Source organism: Chanodichthys erythropterus, chromosome 23, assembly GCF_024489055.1.
Source record: "Chanodichthys erythropterus isolate Z2021 chromosome 23, ASM2448905v1, whole genome shotgun sequence".
Lineage (NCBI taxonomy): Eukaryota > Metazoa > Chordata > Actinopteri > Cypriniformes > Xenocyprididae > Chanodichthys > Chanodichthys erythropterus.
The window spans coordinates 6,120,209-6,132,638 of NC_090243.1; the positions used below are offsets into that span (position 1 = coordinate 6,120,209).

Consider the following 12,430-nt stretch of genomic DNA (forward strand, 5'->3'; position numbering starts at 1 on the left):
ATGGCTTCAAACGTATAGCCATATAATGTGATTTCAATGATCTTTATCTCTTCACTCATTTTTGCTTCGAGATCTGAGTTGTAATGAAGCAGATCAAGGATTCATCTAAGCACCTCTTGTTTCTTTTTTTGCCATTTCAGCCAAGATCCGGGCATGTGCCGACGGAGGTGCCAATCATCTGTACCGGCTCACAGAGGGTCGGCGTGAGAGGTGAGAACCTATTTTGGCTCCCATCACTATTGACTCTGAGGGCAGAGATGGATCTGGTGATGTCAAGGTTTTGGTGTCATTGCACATGTTCATTCTCAGAACTGCTGGACTTGTAGGAGGCCTCAGGAGTATCCTGCTTGCCAGAGTGCTTTCAGAGGACTTAACTCCTAATCCATCACCTTTTGTCAGTGGCTGACAGGCCAGATTCATCTCCAGGCCTCCAAATTGGGTTCTTCTCTCCTCTCCTGAGCGGTTTTCAATTGTTTTCTTTTGGGTCCACTTCTCATCCTACCACCTAAAAATAAAGCTGAATAGCAGACTATCCAAGCACAGAAATCACAACTGATTGATGGGACTTAACACATACTGGAGTATTTGTTTATTTAAAGGGATAGTTAGTCCAAAAATTAAAATTCTGTCATTAATTACTCACCCATATGTCCCTCCAAACTCCTATGTTGTTATTTTGGCACCTTAAAAAGAATGTTTAGCTGTCAGAACAAAAAAAACACTATAAAAAAATAAAAGCCATTGACTAGCGATATAGTGTATGAGTCGTATGGACTATGTTGCTACCCTTGGTGTCTTTACATTTGGAAAGATTATGAATTTTGAGACAATTTTTGTCTTTTGTTAAAGGAATATTCCAAGTTCAGTACAAGTTAAACTGTTAGTTCACCCATAATTTACTCCCCCTCATGCCATCCTAGGTGTATATGACTTTCTTCTTTCAGTCAAACACATTGGAGTTATACTAAAAAATATTCTGCCTCTTCCAAGCTTTATAATGGAAGTGAAAAGTATAACTGACTAACTTGAAGCCCATCCATAGATCATAAAAGTAATCCATACGGCTCTAGAGGGTTAACAACATGCTTCAGAAGCGAAGGATGTGCTTTTGTTAGAAAAAATATCCTTTTTTTCTTTTCATTTTTGGGTGAACTAACCATTTAAGCTTAATCAACAGCATTTGTGGTTTAATGTAGATTACTGAAAAAGGTAATTTTGACTTGTCCCCTGTTTTAATTTGCAAAAAGCAAAAAAATAAATAAAAGTGAGGAATTTACTGTATGAGGCTGATTTGGGGAGATTAAAAAGCAGAAATGTGAAGGTTATAGTTTAATTAAAGCACAGTACATTAATTATTTTGTGAAAACTTGTGTATTATGTCAGCTATAAAGTAGTTATTGTATTTTTAAGGTAATTTTAGGGTTTTAGTGTTATGTTGTAATGGCAACGAACTTGTAAAATTGGATGCACACAGAAAAGGTTAGTAAGCAATGCACTAAAATCATATTAATATGCATATTGCTTATGAATACTTTTGAAACAGTGAGTATTTTAATGTTTACGGACTGGCCCTATTCACTTCCAAGGAGAGACAAGTGGAAATACATTTTTGTAATAATCAAGCATATACAACAAGTGTTGTCTATAGAGCTTAATTAAAGTTAGCAGCATGAAATCGAAGATTGAAGTGATTCATATTAACACATTTTTTTATATATTTTTTTTTTTGTATGTAAAAATAGCCACTCTCTTTTAACGGCATCACAATGATTGTTAAAATCTTTTAATTACTGAAAACAAGCAACATGACAAGTGCACTTCTTTAAATCTGAAATTGATAAACATGATATTGGTTTTAAGAAGCTTGAGCCAGTAAAATTATTCAAATAAGATTGAAAACACAACAAATGACAAAATAATATAGACATATATTAAGCCACATACAATAAACTGAGCTGCTGCTTCAAAACAGCTGGTTTATTGTGATGGCAGGCATATTTAAGAGAGTTAGAATGTCTTCGTAGGGAGCTAATGATCCATTCAGCGCACTGCCAGTAAAGTATGTTTCGACTGCGATCGTCAGAAGCTTGTTGTTTTGAGCTTATCAGTTTGCAGCAGCACTGCCAAAGACACCTCAAAGGACGTTCCAAAAAATAAACAATATCTTTTGAATGCACACATACAACAGGCCCTGTTCCATGTCACATCCATCAATTCTCTTGTACCTGTCAATGCTTTACTCCGTATGCTTTTGTTGTCATCTGTAGATTTTATTCAGAGCTGCCAGAACGGAGTATAGAAGCCTTCTCCAGACAGTTAGCCATATGCGGTGTCATTAGGGAATATCTACTCGCTGGAAATTAATTGGGTCTGAGCAACAAGCAAAATATTCCATATTTGGAGATGAATATCATCAACAGACGTAGTGCTTTTTTAGTTCTCCTTTGGTGAAATTAAGGAATTAACATTTTTGAAGGAATTAAAGGGATAGTTTTTCCAAAAAATGATACTTCTGTAATGTGCTTGCCCTCATGTAATTCCATACCAGTATACATGATTTAGAGCTTTACAATGAATTAAGTTCAAAGCTGATCTGAATCATTTAAATCTTTTCAATGAATTTGTTGATTCAGTTCACAAAATTAATTTTGAATAATTTAATCCTTTTTTATGAATTAATTGTTTTCAATTCACAAAATCACTCTAAATTAATCAGATCTTCAAGTGAATCAGTTGATCCAGTTCATAAAACCAGTCTAAATGATTCATATATTTGTAATGAATCAGCTGGTCCAGTTGATTCCAGTCTTTTCAATGCATTGGTTAATTCAGTTCACAAAACCAATCTGAATGATTCAGATCTTTGTAATGAATAACTGATTCATTACAAAGATCTGAATCATTCAAATTGGTCCAGTTCATAAAACCGGTTTGAATAATTCAAATCTTTTTAATTAATTGAGATCATGAATTGCCTAATGATTCAGATCTTTTCAAAGAATTTGTTGTTTTAGTTTACAAAACCAGCCTCAATGATTCAAATCTCTTCAGTGAATTGGTTAATCCAGTTCACAAAACCAGTCAATGATTCAGCTGTCAAGTTCAACTCACGTGACCCCAGCTCATTGAGGATAGGATCATCAATGAATAACAACTTAATTTGTGGTCTGTTTCTATTGTATAGCCTTCATTATGTTGAAAAGTTGTGAGGGTGCATAAATGATGAAGTGAACTATCCCTTTAATTGAAAATTGCTGAGTTGACCAAAACCTGTGATACTTGCAAATCGGTCTGCACATTGTAGTATCTTGTTGTTTTATACTCATATGTGGGCAAAAGCTGATTGGTTTAGACCAGCGATCATTCCCAGAAGTCTTTTTGATGCGGTACCAGAACACATTTCATATGTCTGGCAGACCTCTGGCCTTGCCTAATTACATGCATCCACAGTGATTATTCATTTTTAATCTCCCTGTGCAAACAGGAGCTGACAGGGAGGGAAATCTTCAGAGGAGCTGGTGCCCAGATCAAGACATATCCTGTTATTATCTCACAGTACCTTAAATGTAATTACTGCATTGACCTTTCCTGGTACATTTTGATTAGTTTAGAAAGCTCAGCTTTATTTGAACTGAAGCAGTGAATACGCTATTGCTTGGAGATCATGAAACATACCATGCTTTATTCTGCCATTTGCAGATGATATCGGCCATTATTATGGAACAGGTTTCCAGTCCCAGACTGGCTGGATTATCAACAGTAATTGCTTTCTGGGTATTCTTCCAATGTTCAGATGTCTTATTAGCTGTTAGATTGGTATATTAATACATTTCTCTTGAAATCGCTACTGTTTTTATGTTTAGCTCAGAGACAGACAAGTTTAATAGCTATGGTACTCTTTTCACTAGTAAGTGGTGAATGTTTTTTTTTTGTTTTTTGTTTTTTCCCCAAATATAAATAACCAGCATATTTACTTTAATAACTTTTTTAAAAGATTTATATTATAACAATTATATAAACATTATATTATTCATATTATATATTTGTGTTTTTCTAAAATAAATTAATACTTTTATTCAGAGAGAAAGCATTAAATTGATCAAAAGTGACAGTAAAGATATATTTAACATTCTGTTTATCAATGAATACTAAAAATGTCACATTGCCCAAATAATATTAAGCAGCACAACTACTTTCAACATTGATGATAATAAAAAGAAATTATTAAGCACCAAATCACCATATTAGAATGATTTCTGATGGATCATGTGACACTGAAGATGCTGAAAATTCAGCTTTGCCATCACCAGGAATAAATTGACATTTTAAAATATATTCAAATAGAAAACTGTTATTTTAAATTATAATATTTCACAATATTTCTGTTTTTAATGTATTTTTAATCAAATAAATGCAGCCTGGTTGAGTATGAGATTATTCTCACCCATAAAACATTAGAAAAACCCCAAACTTTTGATCTGTACATTTCTGTAACAAGTTCTATATTTCTTGCAATATTTTGCACTTTTATAACATTTTAATTTCCTCTTATAGCCCATTTATAATGTTGGTATTGTGATTTAATTTCTCTTACAATTAAATGGCCTGGTTTTTCTTTTTTTACTTCTACATGTAAATTACTGCTGTTCTGACTGGCTAGTCTGTCCGCATATGAAATAAGTAATAATGCTTACTAAAAAAGTTTCAAACCTACTGTGACCATGTATAATATGAAGCAGGGAAGTTTAGTATGCTTATTCTGACACAGAGTACGTCACCTCTGCACAGTAATGTACAGTACTTCAGCTCGGTACTTGTTGTGCGGCTGTACTTATTCAAAAATACTTGTGTGACCTTTGCTGATTATGAAGGAGTCAAAAATGAACTCTGAGGCATAATCAAAAGCTGATCGTCTGTTCAGATGATCCACTCAGGAGGGGTGGCTTTATGATTCGACCAGACTGCCTGTAATGAAGCAACAGCTGAAGAGGTCTCTTGAGGGGTCTTCTGAGGGGTGTGTGAAACTGCCAGGCATAAAGCAGGCGATCTGTTATTTAAGTCCTGAGTGGGCTTATTGACGTAAAAAATAGAGCGAAATTTGTGCTGCGCGAAATGAAGCCAATACGAAGCTCCCCTGTTGATGAACAGTCACATCGCTTATTAGCAAAGAGAGGCTGCTTCAAAATACAAGATGTTTAAGGATTTGCATGTAGTTTTGTTCTTGAATGTCACTTGGGAGCCTGATTTTCACCTCCCCACATCCTCATTGATGTTATTTTAGAGTGCGTAACAAGGAAAAAACAAGAAAGCCAGAGCAATAACTGTGATCTCGTCTGTCTGTCTTGTCTCTTTGGGCTGTGATAAAATGAATGAAGCATCTGATGTGACAGGGTGTCTGGTCTCAGGTTCTCCCATTGGCGTTGGTCTTGACCTTCTGGAATTACTTCAATTCTTAATTCTAATTTTCTCTGTGCCGGTACAAATCGAGTTCTTTTCCAACGAGGTATAGTCCCTGCGTTACGATTAACTTTAAGTGACACTTTAATTTGAATGTAAAAGAGGTGTATTTTGCCTCCAATTTGAGCTCTGTGGTGGGAAGAGCTGTTTTGCTGATAAAATGTCAAAAGGAAAGGTTTCATTTAGCTTCACCTTAATGTGGCCGCAGAACTGTCACTGCTGAGGGTTATTTATGGTTTCCTGTTTAACGGAGAGTCTGTTGGAGCGCACACAACAGGAAACTTTAAAACTGTTCATTGCTTTGAATTGCTTTTTCTCACACATTGAACACTGGATCAAAGCCAGCAGTGTTCTAAATGATCCGACTTTTTTTAGCAGAAAGATTAATACGGGCTTATATTACAATTAGTAGGTGCACAAATTATAACTACGTTGAATCTTAACATGATGTAATATGCTTGATCACTTTTAGATTTTCATTTAATGTTTCCATTAAAGGTTTTCAATTTTTTTTCCACCATTATGGACAGAATATTCTATTAAAATAGTCTGCCAGAGTTTCCTGAACTACTTAATGATGGTGAATCTAAACGCAAAGTAGACAGCGTGATCAGTGTAGTCCAATTCCTTAATACATGACTCTTATTAGCCTGTTCCTTTTAGTGAATAAAAAACATAGTGTGTAGTGTACTCCTATTCACTAACACAAATATGATCCTGTTCTTTTCAGTGATTCAAAAACATACAGCACAGCTAGTGTAGTCTGATTTTCAAACTAATGGTTCTAATGAGCCAGTTCATTTTAGTGAACCAAACACATGCAGTGTAAGCTGTGTAGTCCAAATCCTGAATGAATGACTCATGTGAGTAATTTTTTTTAGTGAACCAAACAGATACAGTGCAACAAGTGTTCTGATTTCTGAATTGAATCAGTTCTTTTTAATGAATCAAACACATACAGCATAACAATTGTAGTCCAACTCTAAGACAAATGACTCTTGTGAGTGATTCGTTTTTTAGTGAATCAAACGGATACAGTACAACCAATGTTCTGATCTTTGAATGAATGATTCAGTTGAATCAGTTCTTTTTAGTGAATCAAACACACACTTCTCGGCCAAAAAAAAAAAAAAAAGTCACTGTTTGGATTTTAAAAGGCAAATACTATAAACAAATCATTACTACATTAATTATTATGTTTCTAGCATGTTGTATGATTGGCTACGGTTCTGTTAACCCTAAAAGATGGAGTAGTGTAGCTTTTCACTTCTTAAACAACCATGTAGGAAGACGTATCATGGCCATATTCCAGGATGACAATTCCAAGATTTATCAGGCTCAAATTGTGAAAGAATATTTGGGAGGGAGCATAACAAATCATTTTTACACATGAATTGGCACCTCCTGGCCTTTACTTAATTGAAAATTTTTGTGATGTGCTGAAGTAGACTTTAAACAGTGCTCACCTCTTGCATTGTCAATACAAGATCTTGACCAAATATTGATGCACCTCTTGATGGAAATAGCTTCATAACATTTATTTCCATCAAGAAGTGTGTCAATTTTTGGTCAAGATCTTGTATTGACGATGCAAGAGGTGAGCACTGTTTAAAGTTTACTCCAGCACATCCCAAAGACTTAAAGGTTAAAGTCAGTGCCAATTCATATGTGAAAATGATTCTTCGTGCTCTTTTAACCATTCTTTCACAACTTTAACCCTGAAGAATCTTGCCATTATCATCCTAGAATATGGCCATGATGTGTCTTCCTACATGGTTAAGAAATGAAGAGCTACACACTCTATCTGTTAGGGTTAAAAAAACAAACAAACAAAAAACATGCTAGATATATAAAATGCTAGAAACATAATAAGCACTGTAATAATGATCCATTCATAGACTCTTAAGTATTGGCCTATTAAAATCCAAACTGCGACTTTTTTTTTTTTTTTTTTTTTGGCCAGGCAGTGTAAATCTAAAAAACTAAGTAAAAATCAGTTTAATTATTGACTAGTTGTTTAGTTAAAGATGCACATTATAGTTTTTGTCAGTGACATTTTAAAAATGTTTGCTTTGTTCCCCACACCTGTTTTTAACACAGCCGGTGTTCTCCTCGTCAGGCTTCAGATTCAGCCGTGAGATGAAGATAGTGCTCCTGTAATCCGCTGCAGTGTTATTCTTAAACCAGCTCGGCAGCGCATCTCTGCTCATTCATCGGCTACATGCACCGCCCGGCGGACCGTGAAATCGCAACATTGAGTCTTTATGCTATAATGTCTACCGATATCCACGCTGCCTTTCTTCTCTCAGGGAATAAAATGAAAGAAGCCTCGACATGATCTGCCTTTCTCACAATGAATACTCTGCCCATCTGAGCGGAGAAAATCTTGTCATTGCCTCCATATATATATATCGTAAATCTATGTTGCAAAAGTTTGGGGTGAGGTATACGGCGACGACACAGTGTGCATCAATTCTCTCAACCCTTCACTGTGTCAAGAGGCTGTCTGTGTCGCTTTTGTCATGTCTGGGGACAGATAGTGCTGTGACTGGCAGGTGTTGAATGGCTCTAGTGGGGTCCTGTCACTGAAGCTTTCCATGGCCCGTGTCAGAGACGCACCTTCATTTCACATGAATAAAGGATCCTATGGCTGCACAAATTGTGCCTTTTTACCCATCACCCTCTTCTCCCACTCTCACTCACATCAGTTTCTCTCTCTTTCTTCCCATGAAGTTTTCTTCCAGACTACATAAATGGAGACTTTGATTCAATCCTGCCAGAGGTCAAAGCATTTTACACAGAAAAGGTAAGATTACTCTCTCTGAACATTCTTCACTTTTTTTACTCATTCTTGCTATCTCACTCTTATTTTGAGGTTTATTCCTTTATTTAAAATATTATAGTTATAATTAAAGATGGCGGGACGGCCAAAACGATTTTTTTTCTTGCAACATTATGGCTGCTAAAATGCTCACTGCAGTAATAAAAATCTATTATATGATTAACCATATGACTGAGCATAATTATAATAGCAATATTTCCCATATAGTCTAACCAAAAATTATTCAGACGTTTTTTATATTTTTTGTATATTTTTACTAGTGGTTGCAGGTTTATTTATGTAAGTGTATACCCAAAAATTCTTCATACAGTGGACTACCAGTAAAATTGATAAAAAATTTGGAACCAAAAATTATTAAAGGTGCCCTAGAATTAAATATTGAATTTATATTGGCATAGTTGAATAAGAAGAGTTCAGTACATGGAAATGACATACACTGAGTTTCAAACTATATTGTTTCCTCCTCCTTTTCTAAATCTCATTTGTTTAAAAGACCTCCGAAGAACAGGCGAATCGCAACATAAAACTGACTGATACGTAACTGACATGATCCATGATAACATGAGATTTTTAGTGATATTTGTGAATTGTCTTTCTAAATGTTTCATTAGCATGTTGCTAATGTACTGTTAAATGTGGTTAAAGTTACCATCGTTTCTTACTGTATTCACAGAGACAAGAGAGCCGTCGCTATTTTCTTTTTTAAAAACTTTTAAACACGCAGTCTGTATAATTCATAAACACAACTTAATTCTTTATAAATCTCTCCAACAGTGTGTAATGTTAGCTTTAGCCACGCAGCATAGCCTCAAACTCATTCAGAATCAAATGTAATACATCCAAATAAATACAATACTCACATAATCCGACGCATGCATGACGGACATCTTGTAAAGATCCATTTTGAGGGTTATATTAGCTGTGTGAACTTTGTTTAAGGCAAGCGCGAGCTCCGGGGTGGGGGAGCACAAGATTTAAAGGGGCTGCAACCTATATATCGGTGCATAGTTAATGATGCCCCAAAATAGGCAGTTAAAAAAATGAATTAAAAAAATTCTATGTGGTATTTTGAGCTGAAACTTCACAGACACATTCAGGGGACACCTTAGACTTATATTACATCTTTTAAAAAGAAGTTCTAGGGCACCTTTAAGACACTTTAGGATTTACTTTAGAATAGCAGTGTCAGGTTGTTCCACGGAACTATATTGAGTTATTTGTACAAATAACAATTTAGTTGTATGAACAAAAGAAATTAAAGTAAAGCTGACAACATTTCTTTGAGTAAATACAAATCATTTGAATTTGTCACTGTTACATAATATTTATATGTGCATTTTATTTAATAATCTGGGGTGCACATAACTTTTTTTGGTCTGGTTCTCAAGGGAGCACCTGGAGATGCTGCTTGGTACTCAAACTTTACACAACACTCTTATCCTACAAGTTGTCGTCATCACTTTCCTTCTGACTGCTCTCCTCACTATCTTCTTTGCTCTCGAACATGGTAGATGATGATGATGATTATGTTTTGATTTTATTTTATTAACACTAATGACAGACAACAGCAGGAATATTAGGCTGCTGTCACTTTAAGACCGAATGCGCGGACCGAATATACTGACACACATCCAGTTTCTTTCTCAACTGTTCACTTATGACATAACTGAGAGAATACTTGCCAAGACAGATATTTTGACAAAATTTTGTGTGTATGTGTCCGTTCAAGCGCAAGTAAATGTGAAAGAAGAATTAATTTGGTGTTCGAGCGCTGTCTGAAAGCCTCTCCCTCTCTCTGCGTGCACGGGCTTCGGGTGTGTGAGGCGCGCAAATCAAGATTTCGACTCTTCTTCCGCATTTAAAATCGTTTGAATATGTAAATTGGCAAGACAAAACACATACAAATGATAAACTTTCACATTATGATGGTTAAACTTAGCAGTTAATCCGCGAATCACATGCATGCCGAACCGCAGGGCCTAGTCCATATGGATCACGGATCAACTGTGATCCGTTGTACACCTAATAATTAACGCACTTATCATCATGATTGCTATCTCACCAGAGATGGAGAAAAATCCTACTCCCTGTCCTCAAAATGTTGGTACTCAGAAACGCTTCACTCCATGTTTTCTGGTACACATCATTTTTACCACCCATGCACACCTGCGCACCAGTTATGTGCACCCCTGTTAATAATGTTATGTTAAATTTATAAAAGTTTATGTAAGGTGAACACATTTATTGACTTAATTTACCTTATTAAATTAACTATTTGCTCTACAAAATGCACTCAAAATAATAACTAATTGAACAAAGTCAATTTAATTGAGAGCAGGAATTCCATCCTATAGACCTTATGCGCCAGAGAAATAAGCACGCCGATATCTTTATAATATTGTCTTTGAACTTTTGTTTTTGTGGTAGCTCTGTACATTTCTATGGCATCGCTGTCAAAGAATAATTAGCTGGTGAAGTGGATTTACTTGTTGTAGAGTTAATGAAAGTTATCATGAGCATTGTAATGTTTAAAGCAGATGTCTTAACAAATGTCAGTAGACCCGGGAAAACGAGCAGATTACTCATAAATACATAAGAAAATACAAACCAGAAGTCAAAAGACCACGAGCGCAGCACTAAAAAGGAGCGTGGCTGCATAAACGTGTGTATGAGTGCTCACAACCTAAACACAGGTACCACTCTTCTGCACAATGGTAACCACAAAATTCAAAAACATTACAGAAACTCCTCTAAATGTCCAACATAACTGAACATTAAACACTAACACAAACAACATTTTTACTGAAAAACACATTAAAAAACACTTTAATCCCTAAATTTACTCTCCTAATGCAGTCCCTTGCAAAGCATGCTGGGAACTACGAATCCACTGCCCAGTTAGTTATGTCAACATTAATCTTTGCGTTTCACTCAGCAATTTTAAGTTGACTGAACAAACAGTTAAGTAAATCTGACAATACTCATTTAAAGTAGAAACAACTCCGTTAAATTAAGTTCAGTTAAATTAAGTTAAATTAAGTAATAATGAGTTTTTAAATAACGTGAACAAGGATGTTTGAGTAAAACTAACAACAGTGAAAGATTTTTGAGTGACTGGTATAAATATATCCAACTTCTCCAAACCACTTGTTCTGATATAAAAATATGTTAAGCAATAATGCAAACTCTTTTGCAATATTATTTATCTGGCACACAAACTTGGGCTGACAGCACTTTCTGATTGAGATTCATATTTGTCCTTTCCAGCCATGTCCCTCAGCCACTCAATTCCTCAAGTCATGTAGATTTCACAGATTCACACCACTGACTTCCTGTCATTCTGGAAAGGTGCAGTGTGGTGTGGTATCAGTCTAGTGGCTAAAGCTCTTAACAAAGCTGGTGAACCTGTGAAGTGAAGTGTTACAGAGAGGCCTCCACTGTGCCCTTGAGCAAAGCACTTAACTGCACTCTTCTCCTGTGGGTCCGTCTATGAAATTAGTGTTCTGTACGTCAGTTTGAATGAAAACCATCTGCTAAGTAATGAGCACCAGAGGTTATTTGCATTGTTATAATCCTGCATACATGCATTTTTATGTCATTCCTAAGCCAGTGTATGCAGCTTTTGGGGGAGACAAAGTTTGACAGACCATGACGCCTGAATTTAAATGGGTTTGAAAAGGAATAAAAACCAGAGTGATGCTCTGGAGGATAAAGGAAATATCAAGCCGCAACAGAAACAAGCTCCTCGTCTGACGTTTAGATGCAGGATTTTGCAGTACCTGCTGCGATTGAGAAGTCACCTGCGACGGTCATGTGTATGCAGCCGTTCGAGGGAATTGAGACTGGAAACGAGCAACGTTCACCTCTGCCCTTCCTGACACTCAAAAAATTCCCACAGCAAGAGATCCCATTTACAAAACACAAAGTGCGATCAGACAAAAAGTGACAAGAGGTGCTTGTTTGGAGAAGGCAGTCTGTACTAGTGTATCAACTCTAAAGTTTCTAAACTTTTTTACAATCAGAGAGACTGCTGTTTTCCCCTATTAACCCCATTTTTATCAAAATACCAACGCTACGTCACAACCATTTCATAAATATTTTACGAGGTGCCTAATTCCGTATGAATTCATA

The 12,430-nt window shown here is 35.8% G+C and overlaps 1 protein-coding gene across 2 annotated transcripts in view; it reads left to right on the forward strand.

The window, feature by feature from the left end:
• Nucleotides 1–12,430, forward strand: part of tpk1 (thiamin pyrophosphokinase 1) — an 84,526-nt gene that overhangs the window by 25,057 nt on the left and 47,039 nt on the right. For both annotated transcript variants that reach the window (XM_067378403.1, XM_067378404.1), the window contains exons 4-5: nucleotides 141–210; nucleotides 8,191–8,263. In XM_067378403.1, the coding sequence (XP_067234504.1) occupies nucleotides 141–210; nucleotides 8,191–8,263 (143 nt within the window). The remainder of the gene's footprint in view (nucleotides 1–140; nucleotides 211–8,190; nucleotides 8,264–12,430) is intronic.